Genomic DNA, 24271 nt, shown 5'->3' on the forward strand with positions numbered 1-24271 from the left:
GAAGTACACACTTATGGTAGAGTACACTCAAATGGTAGAGCTCCAATCTCAAGGATAAAAGCTAAGGGAGGCTGTGCAGGCCCGTGTTCAAGCCCCAATGATCATTCATACACAACACACATAGACACACGCACAACAACAAAGTCTTTCAAATACTGGTTACCTTGCCTTTCTCCCAAAAATCCACTAAAATTAGAACAAAAACATAAGGGAAAATTCTAAGGATAAGAGAATAAGAATAGCACTAGATCCAATAGCATTAGACTCAAGGGTGAAAATGATGCCTTCAGGTCCAATAAAGTGATATTCAGGATAAAATTCTGTATATACTCAGGGCTCAATAAAAAAGGATTAAAACATGCCTGTAATCCTACCTACTCAAGAGGCTGAAATCTGATCACAGTTCAAAGCCAGCCCCGCAGAAAAGTCCACGAGACTCTCCAATAAACCACCAGAAAACCAGAAGTGGCACAATGGCTCAAGTGGTAGAGTGCTCTCCTTGAGCTGAAGCACTGAAGGACAGCAGTGAGGCCCAAAGTTCCAGCCCCTCAACTTTAAAAAAAAAAGGGTTAAAATATTAAAAACTTGGATCTGTACTGGACATTTGCATACTTTAATCATTAATCCCTGAATAGTACAATAGCTTATTCCAGGACATTTCCATTGTAGAGATGATTTAATATTGGGTATGTTAAGTAAACGAGATTTAAATATATGAGAGCCTACACATGGGTTACAAATACTACATTGTACATAAGGGGCGAAGTATATGACCCTCATATGGTCTGGTATGTTAAGGGGCTTCCCAGAACCAATCCCCCACAGATATAAACATGACAGAGCTAAAATAGCAATCAAGTATAAGAGTTGAATAAAGCCATTTCAAACAGAAGGTAGCAAAGATATTTGTCTATTCTAGGCTGTCTTTCTTAGGAAGCTAGTGGAGTCTTCCACAAAAAATGAAGACAGAAGAGGATCTAGGACCCAAGAGTCTCCATGGTTATAGGAAATAGGAAAATCCCAGAACAAGAAACTGTACAGCAAAGTTACAGGGCAGCCAGAACAAATAAATGGCAGCACAGGACTCCAGTAAAAATGAACTATATGATGTTTGAATATAATACCACATTTATACTGCTGGCAGATTCATGAATGAATCAAGTGATGAGAACAATTTTGAAGAACTCCAGAGAAGATAAAAATCAGATATACTATACTTCCTCAGTTGTGAATATTTGTAATTATATATGGCAAAACTACTAGAAAACTGAAGGATTATTGTGTGTGGGATAGAGGGTATATCCAAGAGTTAAATTTTCCATTATATAGCTGGGCACTCATGGCTCTGCCTGTAATCCTAGCTACTCAGGAGGCTGAGAGCTGAGCATCACAGTTCAAAGCCTGCCAGGGAAGGAAATTCCTTGACACTTATCTCCAATTAACCACCACCACCACCAGAAAACCAGATTTGGTGCTGGGGCTCAAAGTGGTAGAGCAATAGGCTTGAGTGATAAAAGCTGGGGGAGAGCATCCAAGCCCTGAGTTATAAATCCCCATGACCGATTTAAAAAAAAGAAAAAAACTTCCATTTGGCATTAAAAAAAAATCAAGAAGCTATCAGCATTTTGTTTTAAAGGAGGTAAGTAAATTCCAAAAGGCAATGGTCACCCTGGAGAATAGAAATTAGGAAAGAAAGAAATGAGCTCAGACTTTTTATTATAACCCTTGATAAGCACAATGGCTATCACAAAGTAGGCCTTAAATAAGCATTTATCTAATCCTCCCACCTTACCCACTGCTGCTGCCCCATTCAGAAAATGGATACTTGATTCTTTCCTCAAGATTCTGTTCTCACCCTTCCTAACACAGGTATGACGAGGGGGGAAAAAAATCAGTTGCAATGGACACTTTTATTATTTCTTTAATAGATGATCAATTTTTCCCCACAGGTGGAATTTCATCTTACTGATTCAGTGCTAAGTAGGGAACAGTGACAAAGCTAATCAAAATACGCTACATCAAAACACACTAAGGTAATACAGCTCACTTTCTTTTTAAGAGCAAAATATCAATACATTCTAGAATGCACAATGGTTTAGTCACTGAGACATTAAAGTGGGATCTGGAAGAATGTTGGCAAATCCCAGGTGCAAGAGGAGCTGCAAAGCTGTGCTGCAAAGCTGGGGCTGCATCTCTTGACCACTAGTGGAATCTTGATGTTAGGGAAAGATTTAAGCAAACGCCAAATGGAGTTGCTGCAAACACTAAGTTGACTGAGGAGCTGTGCACAGGAACCAAGAGGCAGGAAAGTACTAAACACTGCTGAGAGCATCCACCCCAGGAAGGACTTTACCTGTTGTTGAGAGAACATATACATAGCATTAACTACAGGATCCACCAAGCCACACCTGCCCCCTGCTCCCTTCCCAATAGCATGTCTGGTCTTCTTTAGGAAATACATCTGCAACTTGGGAAACAGGCACTTTTGGGTCCCAGGTCAATTAGAACATATTTGAGGGCAAGTCCCTCTGCTCCTCCCCATGTCAAATGGATGCAGGAGCTTTATTTGAAGTTCTTCCATTTGCATTGCTAATACATAATGACACACCTATTAATACTAATTCTCCAAGCCAAGTGCTGGTGGCTGATGCCTATAATCCTAGATACTAGAGGCAGAGATCTGATGATCACAGATCGAAGCCAGCCCCAACAGGAAAGTCTCTGAAATTCCTACCTCCAATACATTACCAAAAAAGCCATAAAGTGGAACTGTGGCTCAAATGGTAGGGCACTAGCGATGAGCAAAAGAAGTTCAGGGACAGCACTCACGCCCCAGGACCAGCAAAACAAAACAAAAAATTAACTCTCCATTCCATTCTACCTACTTGTCAGTGTATAGTCCTCACCCCTGCTTCCAAATAAGCCCCAAACCAGGGAAGAACCTTACCTTCCAGCAGCTCTAAACTGGCACCACCCCCAGTGCTCACATGGCTGACTTTATCCTCTGTGTTCCATTTGGCACAGCATGTGGCAGTATCTCCACCACCTGTGGAATGAAAACCGAATATGAAGGAAAAGGAGAGATAAGAAACAGTACTGGGACCAGAACTGGAAAGCAAGCATGTTCCTCAACCCAACTCCATCTTATCAAAGGGATCCTCCATGAACTGAACATCCATTTAGTCCTCATGATTTACACAGAGCCAAGACACCCAGGAAGTTAGCCATCTCCATCTCTCTTCTATCTTCCCCTGATACAAATTGTCAGGCCACATTGAGCTTTGTACAGGACTCCTTCCTTACCTATGATGGTGATGCAGCCCCGAGAGGTAGCTTTTACCACCTCATCCATGAGAGCTTTGGTTCCCCGGGCAAAAGCTTCCCATTCAAATACCCCCACAGGTCCATTCCATACAATCTGCTTAGCCCGACCAACAGCCTCCGCGTACTTCTTGCTACTCTCAGGACCACAGTCCAAGCCCTGGGGAATAGAATTAAAAGAGAAAATCAATCACATAGAAAGTTACTTAGAATACCGCCCCTACCAAGGACCAGAATGGAAGGCTAATCAGTATTTCCTCTGGAACCGAAGGTACCCTTCAGTCTTTTAAATCATTGATCTAACCCAGGCACTGGTGGCTCATGCCTATAATCCTAGCTAGTCAGGAAATTGAGATCTGAGGACAGAAAATCAAAGTCTGCCTAAGTAGGAAAGGTCATGAGATGCTTTATCTCCAACTAACCACCTAAAACCACAAGTGCAGCTGTGGTTCAAAGTGGTAGAGTGCTAGCCTTGAGCAAGAGAGCTCAGAGATAGCAACCAGGCCCTGTCCAAGCTCACGATTGACAAATATAACCTGTTCGCACCTCTTATCTCAGAAGGTCTATTTTCTGGAAGATCAAATTCAGAGAAAGAAAAAAGAAAAAGCACCTTCCATTATTTCACAGGCATTCTTTTTTTTTTGGGGGGGGGCGTTAATCGTGGGGCCTGAAATCTAGGCCTGGGCGCTGTCCCTCAGCTCTTCAGGTCAAGGCTAATGCTCTACCACTTGAGCCACAGCGCCACTTCCAGCTTTTTCTGCTTCTGTGGTGCTGAGGAATGGAACCCAGGGCCTCATGTATGCAAGGCAAGCAAGCCCTCTACCACTGAGCCACCTTCCCAGCCCTTCACAGGCATTCTTATTCACTGTATCAATGGTAGTCAAGGACTAGACCAGTGGTTCTCAACTTGGGTAAATTCTACACAGCCACAAGGGACCTGTGGCAATGTCTGGAAACATTAGTGGTGACAAGGGACACACTACTGACACCTACTGGCCAGGGGTACTTAAAAATATGCTTACAGCTTTCTACCAAAAAAAAAATGTAAGATGTCTTTCTTTAGTGTGAGACTGAACATTGAACTCAGATCAATCTTCACAAACATGGCACATATCAGAATCACCAGGAGAACAAGCCTTCCTAGAGATTCTGATTCAGAGAGAGCTTACATTTTTAAAAAAAACGTCCAAAATGATATTGCTGGGCTCTGTTTGAGCCACATTTGTCAAAATAATATCAAGGGAGTCAAGAGGATTGTGAGCTCCAGGCCAACTGAGCCTATACAGCAAAATTCTTTCTTTAAAAAAACATTAAGTTGCTGATCACATGTATGGTGTATAACATGTGAACACTGTTATATATTACAGACTGTGATAGACAATTTGCTCCAGGAAAGTTAGAATGAACTTGTGACTTAGAAATTATGTAATCACTTAATCACAATCAAAAAAAAAAAAAAAGAACTTCGGGGAAGGGAGGGAGGGAGGGGATGGTAGGGGGAAAACAATGGAGGGGCTAACAATGTTCAAGAGGAAGTGTACTCATTACCTCACTCATGTAACTGTAACCCTCTGTATAGTATCTTTACAATAAAAAATTAAAAAAAAAACATTAAGTAAGCAGGGCCCAAAATCCTAGGTATTCAGGAGGCTGAGGTCTGAGGATCATGCTTTGAAGCCAGCCTAGGTAGGAAAGTCCATGAGACCTCCATTAAACAACCAAATAGCCAGAAGTATGGCTCAGGTGGTAGATCACCAGCCTTGAGCAAAAAAGCTCAGGGATGGCACCAGGCCCTGAGTTCAAGCCCAGGACCTACACCAAAAAACAAAAAATTAACCATCAGGGAAAAAACACACACACAGAGAAAAAGAAGCAGATGTGGCTTAAATGAAAAAGGGATAGTCTTCAACCAAAAAACTAAGAGAGAACACGAGGCCCTGACCCCTCTGCCCTACACACAGCTATATTAGGTTTTAGACTTTTCCTCGGCAGTACTGAAACTGAACTTAGGAGAAGCCTTAGTATAACCAATTTAGCCACATCCACCACCCCATCTTATGTTAATGTCTGGGTCAACTTGTTCTGTGATCTATTTATGCAGCCAACATAGCTGTGATTACTTACATGTACCAGCATACTCAGCTTTTATTGGCAGACATAAGATCTTGCAAACTGTTTGTCCAGGCTGGCTTTGAACTGTGATCCTAATGCCTTCCTTCATATATTAATCCTTAATAAACTCATATTTTCATTGTTTGTAATTAGTATACTTAATGTTTTCATAGAATAAAGTGGGCTTGGACATAATCCAGAGTAGCCCCAAATCATGGAAGTCTACAACACTGTCTCACTGTCTGCAGCACAGGTAAGTAAACATTAAGCAGATGAAGACAAAAAATGCTTTGTCCCCACATTACAGGTGACAATGGGCTACCACTGTTTTCCCCCATGGGTTCTCCCACAGAAAATGGTTCACTGCAACATTGGGCATCCTCTCTTAACAGCTAGCTTCTACAGTGTGTATTACATACAAAGTTTTCTGGTGGGCTAAGGGTGTAGCTCAGTACAAAAGCCCTTCTAGGGGTTGGGAAGGTGGCTCAGTGGTAGAGTGCTTGCCTTGCATGCCAGAGGCCCTGAGTTCAATTCCTCAGCACCACATAAGCAAAAAGAAAATAAAGAAAAGCCGGAAGTGTCGCTGTGGCTCAAGTGGTAGAGCGCTAGCCTTGAGCTGAAGAGCTTAGGGACAGCACCCAGGCCCAGAGTTCAGGCCCCACGACCGGACCAAAAAAAAAAAAAAAAGCCCTTCCAAGCATGTAGAAAGACCTGGGTTGAGTCACCAAGAACACATAAAAAATGTCTATTGCAGATTCTAGGCATTCATATACAGTGAGACCAAAGGAAAATAATTATGAGAGGAACAAAGGCATAATCCCTATGTATATCCAATCATATAAAATATTTATAGAAATTAACTCCAGGAAATTGAAACAAGATGTTTTTTCTTTGTTGCTGTTCTCATTTTCTTTTTTTTGTCTTGTTCAACCCTTTGGAAGGGTTAAGGAGAAGCACAGAAATGGAGGGACAAAGGGTGAAGAAATGCAGCAATGGTACTTCCTGGACACTATTGAAAGTGAACTCTACTTGTGGGTGGGGATGGGAGGGAAAAACTGGAATCAAGTGAAGGGGTGACATTGTCCAAAGTAACTGTAACCCTTCTGTACATTACCTTTATACTAACAATAAAAGATTTTTTGTCAGTTGTGGAGCTTGAACTCTGGGCCTGGGTGCTGTCCCTACGCTCTTCAGCTCAAGGCAAGCTCTACCACTTGAGCCACAAGCCACTTCTGGTTTTCTGAGTGGTTTATTGGAGTAAGAGTCTCATGGAGTTTCCTGCCCGGGCTGGCTTTGAACCATGATCCTCACATCTCAGCCTCCTGAGTAGCTAGGATTATAGGCGTGAGCCAGAGCATGGCAATAAAAAATTCTTTTAAGTCTGTCAGTTACATGAATGAATGTCAATACTTTTTTACACCCATACCATAACCGTCAAGCAACTTACCATCCAGCCAGCAGGTATTCCAGAAGCCACAGTGGCTTGGCCAGTCTTGGCATTTTCATCAAACTTGTCAGCAGTGACAAAGTCAACAGGCAAGGTAATCTTTACACCATTTTTCTCAGCTTTCGCCATAAGATCTTTGACAATCTTGGCCCCCTCCTCATCAAACAGAGAAGTACCAATCTACATAGGAAGGACAAGAGGAGGAAGGTCAGCTTCATTATACTAAAAACATGGTTGCGATGTGGCAGAAATAATTTGTATTGTCAAAGCTCATAGAATTCACAAACTTTATAGACCATGGTAATGACAATTTGCCTTGTGAAGCTCAAGATGTGTTTGTGATTTTAAGTATCACTATTCCACAATACTGTGAAATATATTTATGTAATCACCTAATGTCAATTTTTTAAAAAAAGTGTGAGAGAAGGGATGGGTTAGGAACGATGGATGACAATGTTGTCAGACACCTTGTATTCATATACTGTTTTGTAGAATGGGAACTTCTTTGTACAACTACTTAAAGATAATAATGAATAAAAGTTAAAAAATGAAAACATGGTTTACTCAAAAGTAGGTAAGAACCAGACCCAGTGACTCACGCCTGTAATCCTAGGTACTCAAGAGGTTAAGATCTGAGGATGGCAGTCAAAGCCAGCCTGGGCAGGAAAAGCCATGAGACTCTCCAATTAACCACCAAAAAGCCAGAAAATGGAGCTGTGGCTCCATTGAGTGAAAAAGCTAAGGGACAACATCCCTTGCCCTGAGTTCAAAGCCCTAGTAAGTACACACACACACACACACACACACACACACACACACACACACACACACACACACACACACACACACACACGACAGTAATAGAATAATGCAAAGACAAAAGCAACTTCCCAAAATAAATGTTTTTAGGTTCATGTGAAAAACTTTTATAGCCCAGGGTTGTAGGTTAAAATAAGTGATAGACTTGCCTGGCAAGCACAAATCCCTGGGCTCAAAAGAAACTAGTTTTCTTTTTGAATGTACATAGCCTGCTATTTTGTGGAGAGCTATTTCACATCCACTTGAGTTTGGTTTCCTACCTCCATGTTGTTGAGCACCTTGAGGAAGGTAAAAGCCATTCCTCCACCAATAATCATCTCATTGACTTTGTCCAACATATTATTGATCAGCTGGATCTTGTCTGCAACTTTAGCTCTAGAAGGGAAAGTGAAAGCAAGAATTATCAACAAGGGAAGTGAAAATACACATATAGCCTGAGTATATATTAAGGCAGGGAAAATAGCTCAAATGACAACATTCTGCATAACTTTGCCCTATATGTTGCCTACCTCAAAGTCCAAATCCATTTTGAAAAAATTTGTTAAAGGTAGCGCCCAGGACTAAGAAGGACTTAGAAAACCTACTCTTATTCCAGTGCTGGTGGCTCATACCTGTAATCCTAGCTATTCAGAGGCTGAAATCTGAGGATGGTGGTTCAAAGCCAGCCCAGGCAGGAAAGTCTAGGAGACTCCAATTATCTGCCCCCCCAAAAAAAAAGCTGGAAGTGCAGCTGCAGCCCAAGTGGTAGATGACAGCCTTGAGCAAAAAGACTCAGGGACAGTGCCTAGGCTCTTAGTTCAAAACCAATACTGCAACTCCCCCACCAAAAAAAGGAAGAAAAAAAGAAAAACAAAAAAACCTAGTCTTAGGCTACAGGTACAGCCAATGCTAGAGCACTTGCTTAGCACATGTAAGGCTCTAGGTTTTATTCCTAGCACACAAGAGAAATCAAGCTTTTACCTAAACAAAGTATAGGGTCCAAATACGTCTACCTTGCAAAGTTTTTATCTAAACAAAGTATAGGGGCCAAATAGGTTAACTTTGTACCCTCTTCCCCCAAAAAAATTCATGGCTTTCAGATTTCCAATTGTGTCTGAGCAAGATGGCTAATTTTGTGATTCTTGAGCCTGATGACAACTGTTCTGAGAACAAGGTTAAGATTATACACTAATACACACTGGAACAACATACAAATATATGATGAACAAAAATAGATTTTCCTAATTGAAATCATATTTCAGATGCAGTACTGGACATTTGCTTTTTGGCATCTTTCTGTTGAGCTACCCAATTCAATACCCTTACCAGGCACCTATACTCTGTGCCATGCCACTGTTCTAGGTCTTTGAGAAACATCAGTGGCCAAAACAAAGGATCCTGAATCTTTTGGAACACATCTTCTAGGAGAGGGAAATAAGACAATAAGGTAGGCATCTAGGGACTTCTTATACTCTTAGAATTCAATTTTATACAAATTTCTATAATAAAGGTTTCTAAAAATAAAATATAATTGCTTTCCCAGAAATTGTTGATATCTGGGTAGGAGACTACACTAGGTGGCAAAAAAAACACCTCCATACCACCCCCACAAACTTAAATTATACTATTAACTTATACCAATATCACCTAATCTTACTATGCAAAGTAGGCCCCTATCAGTGCCAGCTACCCACGGTTGACCTGCATGAACCACATCAAGTGGCTTCCTTGCCCTCTGGCATCTAACTGGGTTTCAGCCAATTGGTGATTGGACAGGGCACAGCAGCAAGAGACTGAAGGGCAATCATAGTGTTTTTTCCCAAGCCCCCATACCCCTTCCTGCCAGGTGATTGTCTCTCTCTCTGTCTTGATCAAGGACACTTAATTTCACCAGAGGAACTCTCAACAGCCTCTCTAAATTTCTCCTTATGTCCTTTCAGGCCTAGGAATGGTGATGGCTACTGCGAGCCCCAGATTACTGCATAATCCTAAACCCTACCCTTGCCTCTATAGATCATGAAATTCTCCTCAATTATCCACAATGACTGTACTATCTATTTGACAATTAACCACCCAAAGTATGTATGACCTAGAACCAGGCAAGCACTACTTAAAAGCATAGTGTCATTCTCCATACCCGCCCAAGATGGCCAGAAAGGGTCGCTCTGGGCTTTCCAAGGCCTTGGCAAAGTAGTTCAGCTCTTTCTTCATCAAAAATCCACCAGCTTTCTGTGGCAGATTGACTCCCACCATGGAGCTAGGGGGAAAAAAAAAATCAAAGACATTCAAAATCTAGTCGTAAAAGAAATCTCTCTCTTCAGCACTGAAATGCTTTCACTTCTAAGATACCAGAAGACTAGCTTTTCATCCTTAAACTCCAATTTAAAAAACCCACTGAGGTATAAGGCTTTTAACTAAAAATGTAAGGTTAAGGAGAAGGAGTAAAAGGCAAGCACTTAAGTAGAATTTAAAATATCCAATTAGTAGTCTTCAGTAAGCCAAGAGCTGAGCAATCAGCTAGTTCAAGAGTTTTAAGAAGCTGGGCACCACTGTCCCATGCCTATAATCCTATCTACTGAGGCTGAGATCTGAGGATTTTGGTTCAAAGCCCTGAGTTCAAGCCCCATAATGACAAAAAAGAGAGAGAGCAAGCTTAAGATTCTTATAACAGGGGCTGGGAAGTTGGCTCAGTGGTAGAGCGCTTGCCTTGCATGCCTGAGGCCCTGGGTTCGATTCCTCAGCACCACATAAGCAAAAAGAAAAAAGCCGGAAGTGGCGCTGTGGCTCAAGTGGTAGAGTGCTAGCCTTGAGCTGAAGAGCTGAGGGACAGCGCTCAGGCCCAGAGTTCAGGCCCCAAGACCGGACCCAAAAAAAAAAAAAAAAAAGATTCTTATAACATTCCCACAGGAAGAAATTTATACAAAAAAAATTAGAACTTCTTCCTTAAAAAAAAAACTTTATTTCCTCTTGGGATCAGGAATACACAGCCAGAACCAATGATAATTCCCAATTAGCTTCTATCAAAGCTAAAAGGACACAGAATAGTAAAATCTCCAAAAAGCAAGCCATACATTGGACTGAACAAGAAGATTGCTGTCAGCTCAGTGTGTCACAAGGCTCTTGATACCTGTGTGCTCGATGTGCAGTGCCGAAAGCATCATTGACATAGACATCTCCTAGTTTGGAAAGTGAAGCTCGGAAAGCTTCTATTTTGGCTGGCTCAGCTTTAATCTGCAAAAGGAAAAAAAAATGGAAGAATAGAAAACTAACATAGGAAATGTTCTTCCCCCCCCAAAAAAAAAACTGTAAAAAAATGAAAACAAAAACTACTAAACCATTGCAGGCCATCAAAGTCCTCTGAACTATCTCAAGACCTTGAGTTGGTAGAATACCATCTTTCGTCACAAGTAACAGACTATTATTTCTCCCAAAATATTCAAGGGGTTTTTTATTTTGGTTATTTCTGCATGGTTCTGTTCTCTCTCATCTTCCCTTAAAATTATAAACCTCAATGATATGAAAGCTAGTCACATGCCATCCTGTAAGCCACCGTTCCTATTATCCTGACTGAATTTCGCACTTAGACTTTTTCTCCTTGTGAAGATTAGCATGTCACATAACTCAAACTGCTGGCTACTAAAAGCCCATCCACAAAATCAAAGTGGCCACACACATATTCTTCATAAAAGAAGCAAGGCCATGCTGGGCTGGAAAAGGGAAGGTTCAAACATCACAACAGAAACACACCTCAAAAACATTTATTTTATAGTGGCTAAAAAGGAGGGTATTTGGAAATAGTGCTGTGGCTCAAGATGGTAGAGCACTAGAGCACTAGCTTTGAAAGAAAGAGCTCAAGGACATTGGCCAGGCCCTGAGTTCAAGCCCCACAACCAACCAAAAGTTATTAAGGGCTAGGAATGTGGCTTAGTGATAGAGAGCTTGCCTAGGATGCATGAAGCCCTCGATTCGATTCTTCAGTACCACATAAACAGAAAAAGCCAGAAGGGAGCCAGGCACTGGTGGCTCACGCCTGTAATCTTAGCTACTCAGGAGGCTGAGATCTGAGGATCACGGTTCTAAGCCAGCCCGGGCAGGAAAGTCCATGAGACTCTTATCTCCAATAAACCACTAGAAAAACCGGAAGTGGTGCTGTGGCTCAAGCAGTAGAGTGCCTGCCTTGAGCTGAAGAGTGCAGGGACAACGCCCAAGCCCAGAGTTCCAGCCCCATGATCGACCAAAAAGAAAAAGGAAAAAGCCAGAAGGGCACTGTGGCTCAAGTGATAGAATGGTAGCTCTGAGCCGGGCGCTGGTGGCTCACGCCTGTAATCCTAGCTACTCGGAAGGCTGAGATCTGAGGATCCTGCCAGCCCGAGAGACTCCTATCTCCAATAAACCACCAGAAAACCGGAAGTGGCGCTGTAGCTCAAGTGGTAGAGCGCTCGCCTTGAGCTAGAGCTGAGGGACAGCGCCCAGGCCCAGAGTTCAAGCCCCACAACTGACAAAAAAAAAAAAAAAAGAATGGTAGCTCTGAGCAAAAACAAAAATTTTTTAAAAAGCTCAGGGATAGTGCCTAGGCCCTGAGTTAAAGCCCCAGGATTGGCAAAAAAAAAAAAAAAAAGCCAGAAGGGGTGCTATGGTAGAGCACTAGACTTGAGCAAAAAAAGTCAGGGACAGCACTCAGGCCCTCAATTCAATCCCCCCAACTGACCAAAAAACCTGTTTTGTGATATATGTGTGTATGTAGATATCATGAAATAATTCTTAGCTGTAAGAAATAAAATTCTTCTGGTGGCAGAAACAGAAGCCTGGATGGAAATGCATCCAAGAAAAACAAGGAATATATTCCTACAAAGATAGAGGTGCAAGGAGAATGAAATATTGGGATTTGAGTTATCAGCCCTTTAGGATCCCCCAAAGGAATACTAAAGCAGGATGGCAGGAAGAGCAAAGTCTCTAGCAAGCAACTAAGCAAAGATACAGAGACAGCAAATCTGCAAAGGGAGACCTGGTACACACAACAGAGCACATGACCACTGTGCAATCCTGTCCTATTTTTTTGTTCTGGTACTGGGGCTTTAACTCAGGGCCTGGGTACTGTTTCTTAGCTTTTTTGCTCAAGGCTGGCACTCTACCACTTAAGCCACAGTTCCACTTCCCTATTTTTTAAGAAGGCAAAGGAGGCTACCCCAAAGAACAAGGTTGTCCACTAATGATCCAAAAAATCAAAAGTACAGATGCTAAATAAGGACTGTGAAGCCACCACAATCTCTGCAGGATGGAAATTCTTGAGCAGTTGCTCTTTCTTTGAAATTTCCCCATCTACCAAAACTGCAGGATCACTACTCTATTTAAGAATTCTTAAGGAAAACAGCATACATGGGAAGTTCATGACAACGGTGTCAAAGAAACTAATCAGAACTCAGGTCTCACTTTTAATCTACCAGTAATGAGAACACATTGTTTATACTAGAAGATCAATGTGTCATATTGAATAAAATAAATGCTCACGTCCTCACTTTGTTTCTGTATTGAAACACTAAATGAGATGATGAAAGAAAGAGACTGGTATAACCAATTCATCATTTTCTGAATAAACATTCCATTTCTAAGCCATCAAGTTGGTGCATCTTGGGTTTCAGTTTAAAAGGGCACCAAATTTTAGGTCAGCATTTGACTCCTAGTACTATAGTAGTATCATGCCAAAGGCAAGATCAGGATCTGTGCTGCTAAGAAAAGAAACTGCATGAGACAGGCACTCCACATGACCTTAAGAAATGTCAGAAGTCAAAAGGGGACTAAGATTCTAACCTCAGAGCATCTTATTCTCATCTCTGAAGACCAAAAGAGTGGCTAGTACTAAAAAGTGCCTTTCAGCTTCCCCTCTAGCCAACAAATTCAAAATCATGCTTAGAGGGCCCACTGATCACTTAATAGTTGAATTCTGGTCTTCATTTTCTTTCTTTTTTTTTGGGGGGGGTCCAGTTGTGGGGCCTAAACTCTGGGCCTGGGCGCTGTCCCTCAGCTCTTCAGCTCAAGGCTAGCGCTCTACCACTTGAGCCACAGCGCCACTTCTGGCTTTTTTCTTTTTGCTTATGTGGTGCTGAGGAATTGAACCCAGGGCCTCATGCATGCAAGGCAAGCACTCTACCACTGAGCCACCTTCCCAGCCCATCAGATTCGTGAGTAACTAGCATTAATAAGAGTTGTGAGCCACCAGTGCCAGGCTATTTGTTTTCCTTTATGGCACTTAGTAAGGTAAGCGTGATCAACATAATTAGTGCTGGCAACATTCTACACCTTAATCCAGCCTGGTTACACAAATGTTAACTGGCATAATTCATCAAGCTCTCATGTGTGCATTCTTACATGCATATTACTTCAGGAAAAAGGTGTGTAAAGGAAAAAGTAAGCATGAGTCTCCTCCTCTACTGTCCAAGCAGTCTCTCGCAAATACAGGTCAAGCCAGGTGCTGCTGGCTCACACCTATAATACTGAGGAGGCTAAGATCTGAGGACTGCAGTTCAAAGCCAGCCCAGATAGGGAAAAGTGCATGAAACTCTTATCTCCAATGAACCACCAGAAATCCAGAAGTAGAGCTGTGGCTCCAAGTGGTGGAGTGCTAACCTTGAGCAAAAAAGCTCAGGGGACAGAACCCAGGCCCTGAGTTCAAGCCCCATAACCAACAACAAAAATCAAGTGAAAAGCACCATGGCTACTTACCTTGTTCCCAGAAGCATCTTTTCCCTTCCCTTCTTCCTCTACATGAAAGCGGAGGTTCTCCAGCAGGATGACAGACCCTGCTGCTGGGCTGGCACAGGCTTTCTCTACTTCTGGGCCCACACAGTCCTTCAAGAACAGAACATCCCTGGGAAAGCGAGAGATGAAGAGATGTGAGCCATCTGCCAGGAACAGTCAAGACCAGTAACAGCCTGACTACCTCGCTCCTACCCCTACAACATTCATCAGCACCAGAGCCAACCACTTACTTGCCCAGCAGGGACTTGAGTTCGACAGCAACTGGCTCTAAGGAGTACTTGTCTGGCATGGGGACACCATCAGGCCGGCCCAGGTGGCTCATAAGGACAACTGACTTGGCTCCATTGTCCAAGCAGAATTTGATGCTTGGGACAGCAGCCTTGATCCTGCAACCACAAAAAGAAAGTAGATGAAACAGTTATTCCTAGGATTGGGATGGGGGAAAAGGGAAAGTATTTTACTCATGACTCCATAAAATAGAAAAGCCCATGTTCTTTTCCAAATTTCATCCAATCTGTCATCATTCAAAGGTGGATGCATGACACCATGCCCTCTACCTAGCATAGTACAGTGTGACGATGGATTTGTCCCTTATGATGAAGAGTTAGCACAGCAGACCAAAAGCTCCTCTCTTTTTTAATTTTTTTTTTGTTGGTTGGTTACAGGGCTTGAACTCTAGGCCTGGGTGCTGTCCCTGAACTCTTCAGTTCAAGGCTAGCGCTCTACTACTTGAGCCACAGCACCACTTCCGGCCTTTTCTGTGTACATGGTGCTGAGGGCCTCATGCATGCAAGGCAAGCACTCTACCACTGAGCCACTTTCCCAGACCCCCAAAAGCTCCTCTCTATGGAACGATGTGCTTGGAGTGCTAAGGCCTGGCTGGCATGGAACAACCTGGCTTTTAAAATGTATCCTCAGGGCTGGGAAGGTGGCTCAGTGGTAGAGCACTTGCCTTGCATGCCAGAGGCCCTGGGTTCGATTCCTCAGCACCACATAAGCAAAAAGAAAAAAACTGGAAGTGGCGCTGTGGCTCAAGTGGTAGAGCACTAGCCTTGAGCTGAAGAGGTGAGGGACAGCGCCCAGGCCCAGAGTTCAGGCTCGACAACCGGACCCAAAAAAAACACAAAAAAACAACAAACAAAAATAAAATGTATCCTCAGTTCTCTGGCTCAACAGGCTACCACACTCAGTCTAAATTATCTGTACAAGCCGGGTGCTGGTAGCTCATGCCTGTAAATCCTAGCTACTCAGGAGGCTGAGATCTGAGGATCACAGTCTGAAGCCAGCCCAGGCAGAAAAGTTTGTGAGACTCTTATCTCCAATAAATTACTCAGAAAAAGCCAGAAGTGGTGCTGTGGTTCAAGTGATAGGAGTGCGAGCGTTGAGAACAAAGAGGCTCAGGGACAGCACCCAGTCCCTGAGTTTAAGCCTCAGGACCAGCAAAAAGTAATTAATCATCTATACATCAAGGTAATGGAGGTTGAACACCTGCTTCTCTCCAGAAGTTGGAAAATTGCTAGACAGAAGATACATACATGACCAGCTCCCTAGAGCATGTCTCCAAAGGAAATATAATAAGCAGACAAGTGACACCTGGCTCATCCAGGTTTACTGAGGCATATACACCGTACTGAGGTGTATACACCATAGTCAAGATCGTGAATCTGCCTCAGTGCCTACCCATCAACAGATGAATGGCTGAAGTAAATGTGGTATACATATACAATATAGTATTGCTGAGTCCTAAAGAATGAAATCCTCTTATTTTCAGCTTAACACATGGAACCAGAGGATACTATGTTAAGTGAAATAAGCACCACACTGTATCAGGCATGTTCTCGTCTGTGATCAATGAATGCTGTACACATGTATGGAGATACCACACAATCCCATTAATATGAATTAACTAAATATAGCTATTTCTTTAAAACCTGGGAGCTGTGTTTTTTGTCCCTTTTTTTTGCAGGTTTGAACTCAGACCCTCGTGCTTCGTAGGCTGGTGTTCTACCACCTGAGCCATGCCTCTATCCCTGCTCTTTTCTTCTTTTTGGAGATGGAATCCAGTGAATTTTTCTGCCAGGACCGGCCTTGAATTGTGATCCTCTAGACCTTAGGCTATAGGCATGAGGCACTGGTGCCCAGTACGAGCTGATTCTCTTAATGAGCCCCACAACCAAAACTAAATAAATCTCCATCCTCACTATCCCATCCTCCTGAGCAGCTAGAATTACAGGCATGAGACACTGCTGCCTGGCAAGACAATGTTTTCACTGCCATTTTGACACAGGGTCTCACTATGTAAGCCCAGGCTAGCTTCATACTTGCCATCTCCTCCCTCAGACTCCCGAATGCTGGGATTACAGGCATACGGCACCCATTAGGCCCAGCTAGGAGGCTATTTTTTAATTTATATTTTCTCATCGATTTAGAATGTTTAAATGCCTACAATTAAAGAGCAGATTGTGGGTTGGAAGGAAGTCAACAATCATGTGGTTTATGTTGCTGGAGTTCTATAATATGAAAGGAAAATTGCTTCAGTCCAGATTTTGTAAGAACCTTACCTCTGGTTGTTTGTTATCTGGTTGTTCTTCATAGGAACATTGAAGTCCACCCTAAAAAGAAATAAAGTTTCAGATTCAGTTATAAGCAATTACCTTACTGTTCCCTCAAAGGTTAGAAGTACTTTTATCTACTCAGTTAAGGAAACTAAAGCCCAAATCTCACCTTAAAAATAATCAGTGGCATTAGAAGTCAAGATCAAAGTTAGCCATGGAGAAAAAGGGTAGATGCAGGAACTGGGACTTTGGCAATGTCCCATTTCTTCTGGACCTGATAGTACAAATATATGCTCATTTTGCGGTTAACTAGTCACATTATTTGTGCCCTTTTAGGAATGTATCTCATACTTTAGAAACTTCACCACAAGAACTAGCCCTGAAGACCTGGGAAGTCAATGCCAATTCCACCTAAACAACTTTTTTTTTATTCTGGCCTGATTAGTTATCTGAGTAGTAGCCCAAGGCAGCAAGGAAATAATAAGGAATGTATTGGCATTCTGATTCTAGAGACTATTTCTGAATCCTTAGGAAATTAACATTACTCCAAAGGGGGAGAAAATTTAGTTAGAAAAGTAAAACAAGGGCTGGGAAGGTGGCTCAGTGGTAGAGTGCTTGCCTTGCATGCCTGAGGCCCTGGTTTCAATTCCTCAGCACCACATAAGGTTAAGGTTAAGGGGTTAAGGTTAGGTGGAAACCCTGAGCCCAAGTATCAAGCTTACACGTTACCTGTCAAGTAATATGCACACAATATAAAGAAGGCAGCCTCTTTCAGAAAGCAGGAAGGAGAGGGTAAGAGTGAGGCCCTGCCCACCTGATAAACAGGCAATCAGAAAGGAAGTGACCAAAATGTCACAAACTGATATTGTACAGCAGGCAGAATTCCCCTTCTTACCTCAGATTACTGCTTTATCATTGTTAAGAAACTACTCAACAATTTGTGTGGTAGCCCATTTTTTTGATGTCTAAGTTTTGCCTGCCAAGATCTTTTTTTTTGAGACAGTGCCTCACTCTATAACCCAAACTAGCCTCAAACTCACAAACTTCCTGCCTCAGCTTCCAAAACATTACAGGCATGTACCATCACACACAAACCAAGATCATATTTAAACGAATCTTTTCTCATCTGTAGAATGAGAATGCTAATATCTACCTTGTAGTTATTAAGAGAAATTAAGGTAGCAATTTGTAGTGTTTAAAAGAGCCATAAAGTGTGCTAATGATTATATGTTAATGCTTCACATTGTAATTGAGATCGGAAACATCAACCATTACTAAAATCTAGTGCCAACTCACTGTTACAGGAAATATGACCTAGTCAAGAAGATGACAAAAATTTCCTTGATATTCATTTCCAAACTCTGCTGTCACTACCCTTTCCTCTCTCTAGCAGAGTGAGAGCTGGCAATGATTATAAAATACTACAAACTTAAGATGACTGCTAATCTATACACCCTAGGCCTGACCTCCAATCTGAGTAGCCTTCCTAAAGGTGAACTAAGAGAAATAATTCTACCGTCAAACATTTTAAAAAGTCTTCACGGGGCTGGGAAGGTGGCTCAGTGGTAGAATGCTTGCCTTGCATGCATGAGGCCCTGAGTTCGATTTCTCAACACCACATAAGCAGAAAAAGCCAGAAGTGGCACTGTGGCTCAAGTGGTAGAGCGCTAACCTTGATCTGAAGAGCTGAGGGACAGCGCCCAGGCCCAGAGGTCAGGCCCCAGGACCAAAAAAAAAAAAAAAAAAAGTCTTCAAAATGAAAGGTATGTTGCTTCCAAACCAGTGACTTACATCTGTAATTCTAGCTACCCAGGAGGCTGAGATCTGGAGGAGCAAGGTCTCAGGCCAGTGTGGGCTGAAGTTTTGGCAAGATTCCATCTCCAAAATCACCAGCAAAAAGAGCTGTGACTAGTGGCAGAGCCTCATTGAGACAAGTACAAGTTCCTTAGTTCAAACACAGGCACCAGAGAAGGAAGGAAGGACGAGAAGGAGGAAAGGCAGGCAGGCACTCGACTTGGTTTCAGGCCATTTGATCCTGATTCTAAGCATCTTCTTTAAATAATCTTGAACCTACCCTTGCCAGAGTTAAAGTGCATACCAAAGATCACATATCCCATTACCAAGAGTTATTTTCCCCCATGTAGCCTCCCCGCAAGGCTCAGGTGAAAATGGCTAGTGGCAGAAGGGTGAGCACCTGTCACCCCCCCCCCTGCACCACTGCTCCCTAGCCCTAGGCATGGCTTTGGGTAGAAATCTGTCTCACCTAGTTGTTGTCATGGTACCTGCTTACTGATGAAAACTGCCCGTGCCCTGTGGAAAACCACTCCTTACCATATCTCCAAGTCTACTTTGAACTTACCCTCTGAGGACTCCCAACATAGGAACTGCTCTTGCCCATTATGCTTTCTAGTTGCCCCATTTTATGTCCATTTATGTCAGTATCCCAAGAAAATGTTACAGCCTCCATCCATGCCAAGACTTGTACAAGATGTTAAGAGGAGTATCATTCTGTAATAACCCCAAATGCCCTTCAGTGGATGAATGATTCAACTATGACACATTCAGACCATGGAAAATTACTCAGCAACACAAAGGAATGTACTATTGATTCAGGTCACAACCTGAATAGATCTTGGATAAATGCTCAGAGAACAAAGTCAAACTGAAGGGTAGAGGGTAGCCCAACAGGAGAGTACTTGCCTCAAGAGTGAGGCCCTGGGTTCAATCTCTTGCACTAGCAAAACAAAAAGCCCTCAATCTCTAAGGGTTACATAATAAGTGCGAAATGACAAAACTTTAGAAATTACCAAGAGGTAGAAATGGGATGGGGATGTCTTGGTGGTACTGAAACCATTCTGTTTTGATGCAAATGGAAACTGAACTCAGGTCCTCTCGCTTGCTAGGTGGGAACTACACTTGAGCCATGTCTCCAACCCTTTTTCCTTATTTTTTGGATATGATCTCATGCGTTTTACCCAGGGTTGCCTCAAATGATCCCTATACATACATCTCCTGTGTAAGTGTACCACTATGCAGGACTTATTCTTTGATATAAAATGTCACCAAGTTTTATACCTAGGCTGGCCTCCAACTTCAATCCTTCCCCCATCTCTGGCTCTCAAGGAGCTCTTTCTGTATTTCGATTGAGGTAGTTGAGGCTATACAATATTACACATGTAATAAAATGGCAATAGTTATGGATACTACACCAGTGTTAAATTCCTACTTTTTTTTTGGGGGGGGGGTCAGGTCATGGGGCCTGAACTCTGGGCCTGGGCGCTGTCCCTCAGCTCTTCAGCTCAAGGCTAGCGCTCTACCACTTGAGCCACAGCGCCACTTCTGGCTTTTTTCTTTTTGCTTATGTGGTGGTAAGGAATCGAACCCAGGGCCTCATGCATGCAAGGCAAGCGCTCTACCACTGAGCCACCTTCCCAGCCCTCAAATTCCTACTTTTGATGTATGATAATTATGTAAGATGGATCCATTGTGGAAAACTCAAGACTTTTCTATATAATCTTGGCAAGATTCTATGAATTGATCTTTATTGAGAGGTTGGAGGGTGCTGGAGTTTGAACTCAGGGCTTTGAGATTGCTAGGCTGGACCTCTACCACTTAACTCACACCTACTTTTTGCTTATTATTTTGGAGACAGACTCATCCATTCTTTTCTGCCTGGAATAGCCTCAAGCCACAATCCTCCAGATTTCTGCCTCAGGGTGTGAACTACTAGCACCTTGCTATTTTCAAATGAAACTTTTTAAAACAGATTTAGAAGCCAGGCACCAGTGAGTCATGCCTATTATCCCAGCTACTCTGGAGGCTGAGATCAGATGATCATAGTTCAAAGCCAGCTCAGGCAAGAAAGTCAGATTCTTATCTCCAATTAACCACCAAAAAGCCTGAAGTGAAGCTCAAGTGGTAGTGTGTCACCCTTGAGTGAAAAAGCTAAAGGACAGTGCCCAGGCCCTGAATTCAAGCCCCAGGGCTGGCACGAAAAATGATTTAGTTGGAATACCAAGTTTTCAGTACTTGAAATCTTAGGACTTCAGGCCTAGTTCCACTGCTTCCCTGCCTTAGGCTGGAACTGTTATCTTTTTTTTTCTGTTTCTTTCCACCACATCAAGACTGTTGCTTAACAAGGATACAAGTCAGAGAAAACCAGTAAGGCTTTAAAAAAAAAAAAAAGCAGGAGGGAACGAGAAAAAAGGGAGTAGTTTATAAGGAAGCAAAGCATGTCTGACAACCTATGGAAATTTACTCAAAAGGTTCATAAACTCAAGTGGAGACCTAGAATCCTGAAGTGTAACCTGGTAACTGTGTGTGTGCACACACACGAGTACAAATGTATTGTGCCAGTCCTAGGGCTTAAATGCTTTTTCATCAAGGCTGGTGCTCTACCACTTGAGCCACAACTCCACTTTGAGTGGTTTGATGATTGTTTGGGGGTAAGAGTCCTCATCTGTCAGCCTCCAGAGTAGCTAGGATTACAGAAATAAGCCACTGGCACCCAGCTGCTCCATTCCCAGGTTTCTGACTAAAATTCCAACAAAGCAATCTCCCTTTGTAAGTTAAACCAGAGAACCAGACAAATGAATAAATATTAGAGTGTCCTTTTACAGGACAGAGGTGGCAAGCAAAACAGCTCCTGTTCAGGAGGCCCCATTGCTAAAACACTGCCAACAACCACCACCACATAAAGGCCCTGAAACAAAAAGCAATTGAGCTGCCTGGGTTCCTCTAAAAGAGTAACTCTACAATGGAGCTCTCTGTTGAAGGGAGGTACATTAATAATTAGGGAACCAAATAACTTCTTGCCCTCAGTTTAAATAACTACAATTTATTACAGATGGAAAATGGAGATTACACTGAAGAACTATTGATTATAACCTTCAACAGAGAAAAAGTCTATTTCAACCTGTCCTTAGTCTTCATGGCCAAGTATATGGAGGAACTAACTGATTGGTTGTCAGAGACCCAAATTTTGCCTACAAAGTTGCTAGTTCGATAACCTTAGGGCTGGGAAGGTGGCTCAGTGGTAGAGCGCTTGCCTTGCATGCATGAGGCTCTGGGTTCCATTCCTCAGCCCCACATAAGCAAAAGAAAAAAGCCAGAAGTGGTACTGTGGCTCAAGTGGTAAAGCACTAGCCTTGAGCTGAAGAGCTGAGGGACAGCACCCAGGCCCAGAGTTCAGGCCCCACGACTGGAACCAAAAAAAAAATTAAAAAATAACCTTACAGAAGGTCACATTCCATCAGGAAAACAGGAGTAAGCCTCAAGGTTAATCTGTGCTAAATGAAACTTTACTAGGTACCCCGAGGGAGAAAAAGATATACTCTTCCTCCAGCCCCATCCCAACCAAGTACACTTAATTCCCCAAGGTAGTTTCCCTGCACAAAAGAGCTACAGCTCTAGTGTGCAATTATAGGAATCTGACCAGCACCACTTGAAAGGTCAGCTCTGAGCACAGTTCATAAAGGACATAATTTCCATTTAAAGCAACCACGTGTCCCATTTTTCAGTTACCTATCCCTTCATCATGGGATTCATATTGTGTCCACATTACCACGTGTCAAAAGGGGGAAGGAGCTAGATCACACCACACACTGGGTCCAGCAATCAACCACTTTCAAAATAAATGTTCAAGACTGCCCAAAGCCATTTGTAACTACCATCCTTAGCCACGTGGGGGTGGACTGATACCTATTATCCCAGTTACTCAGGAGGTTGAAATCTGAAGATCATGGTTCGAAGCCAGCCTGGGCAGTAAAGTTCATGGCAATTTTATGTCCATTTAACCACCAAAAAGCCAGAAGTGGAGCTGTGACTTAAATAGAGCGCTAGCCTTGAGAGAAGGGGGGGGGGAAGCTCAGGGACAATGCCCAGGCCGTGAGTTCAAGCCCCAGTACCGACACTTAAAAAAATTTAAAAAGTCATCCTTGTATCCTATGGAGTTTAAACGGGAGGGTAGTTAGTCATCATCCTTCACTTTGTGTGTATTTATACGCATAAAATATATTACACATTTCAAAAAGGCTAAGTGTAGAAATTCCATATACCATCCTAGATAAGGGAGAACCCAATCTTGGAAATAACTAGGGATCCACTTGGACAGAGCCAGGGTCAGCCACCCCATAGGAGTATGGGATGCCTTTGTGACTTTTAATATCAGCTTCTCTAGCCACACGTGGGGGGGAGGGGGGGAATGAGGCTTGCGGGGACTGCAAGTAAGAGTAGCCACACCCTGCTCAACCATTACCGGGCATGTGTCACAATCGTGATGCAAACCTCGTGGCCCAGAGTCCAAAGCCACAAGCAGGGTAGGTAGAGCCGGCTTGTTACATAAGATGTACAGAGCCTCATCCGGTAGACCTCTCCTCTAACTCCCAATTGTTTAGAGGCTTCCACTCCTGAGAAAAACTTCCCCTGAGAAAGATATCGTTTTGTATAGGGACCTTAGAAATGTGGGCGATTTCTCGTTTATGTGGGATGGTCTAGGGAGGGAGGGTGGGGGAAGGGAAATTACCAAATGACCTTTCAAGGTCCCTTCCTTTGGGCCTAGAGATCTGCAGAATCAGCATTAGATCCCACCTCGCCGATCGGGAGCTGGAGCGATTTAAGTACATTTCGGCAATAGGAAATAGTGCGAAACAGGTCCTAGCAATCTGTGCTTTCAGCAGCGTCCACTACCAAAAGACGCTATCTGAGCTTAGAGAAAAGCGCTTGGGAATCTTCAAGCCCAATCGTAGCCTCGCCCTGCAAGGCTAGGATCCCCATAATCAATCTGAAAGGCAAAAGCAACTACGGGCAGAAGGGAAAGTAAATCGGTGGGGCCACAGAGCTTGTGGTTGAGTCCCAAGGACGCGCGGGGAGACAAATAGAATTACCTCATCACGACCCGTTTCCCCTTCACGTCCAGTTTGTCCAGAGTCAGCTTGTTAGAAAGCGACATTTTGGCAATACTGCGAGGGCGACACACGGCGAGAACTGAAGTGGATACTGCAGCCGCCGTGCAGTGAGGACGCGTGCAGAATGCCGAGCACAGCGCGGGCAAGGAACGTGCACTCTCCACCTCCCCGCAAGGCCCCGCCTCCTTTCCCGCCCCTTCCCGGCTGCCACTTTGTGCGTGTCGAACAGAAGAGCGACTATTGGTGGTCACCCACAAGGACCCGAACGCTGCCATTGCTTTAAGAAGCTGTCTGTCATACGAGGGACTGGTAGGACGTGCAGTTTCCATCTGTCACGTTCTGCACGCCGTAAGCCTGCGGGGAGCCTTCCTGACTCT

The 24271-nt window shown here is 43.2% G+C and overlaps 1 protein-coding gene across 1 annotated transcript; it reads right to left on the reverse strand.

The window, feature by feature from the left end:
• Positions 1 to 1891: 1891 nt before the first annotated feature.
• Pgk1 (phosphoglycerate kinase 1) lies at positions 1892 to 24061 on the reverse strand. The gene is made up of 11 exons (XM_013028931.1): positions 23874 to 24061; positions 16996 to 17046; positions 14665 to 14820; positions 14399 to 14543; positions 10806 to 10909; positions 9816 to 9935; positions 7960 to 8074; positions 6881 to 7060; positions 3304 to 3481; positions 2948 to 3046; positions 1892 to 2353 (listed from the first exon to the last, which is right to left on the reverse strand). The coding sequence occupies exons 1-11, from the start codon at positions 23936 to 23938 to the stop codon at positions 2313 to 2315; spliced, it is 1254 nt and encodes a 417-aa protein (XP_012884385.1). The 5' UTR covers positions 23939 to 24061; the 3' UTR covers positions 1892 to 2312.
• Between the last annotated feature and the right edge of the window lie 210 nt (positions 24062 to 24271).

This window comes from Dipodomys ordii, unplaced genomic scaffold (genome assembly GCF_000151885.1).
Source record: "Dipodomys ordii isolate 6190 unplaced genomic scaffold, Dord_2.0 Scaffold116, whole genome shotgun sequence".
Classification (NCBI taxonomy): domain Eukaryota; kingdom Metazoa; phylum Chordata; class Mammalia; order Rodentia; family Heteromyidae; genus Dipodomys; species Dipodomys ordii.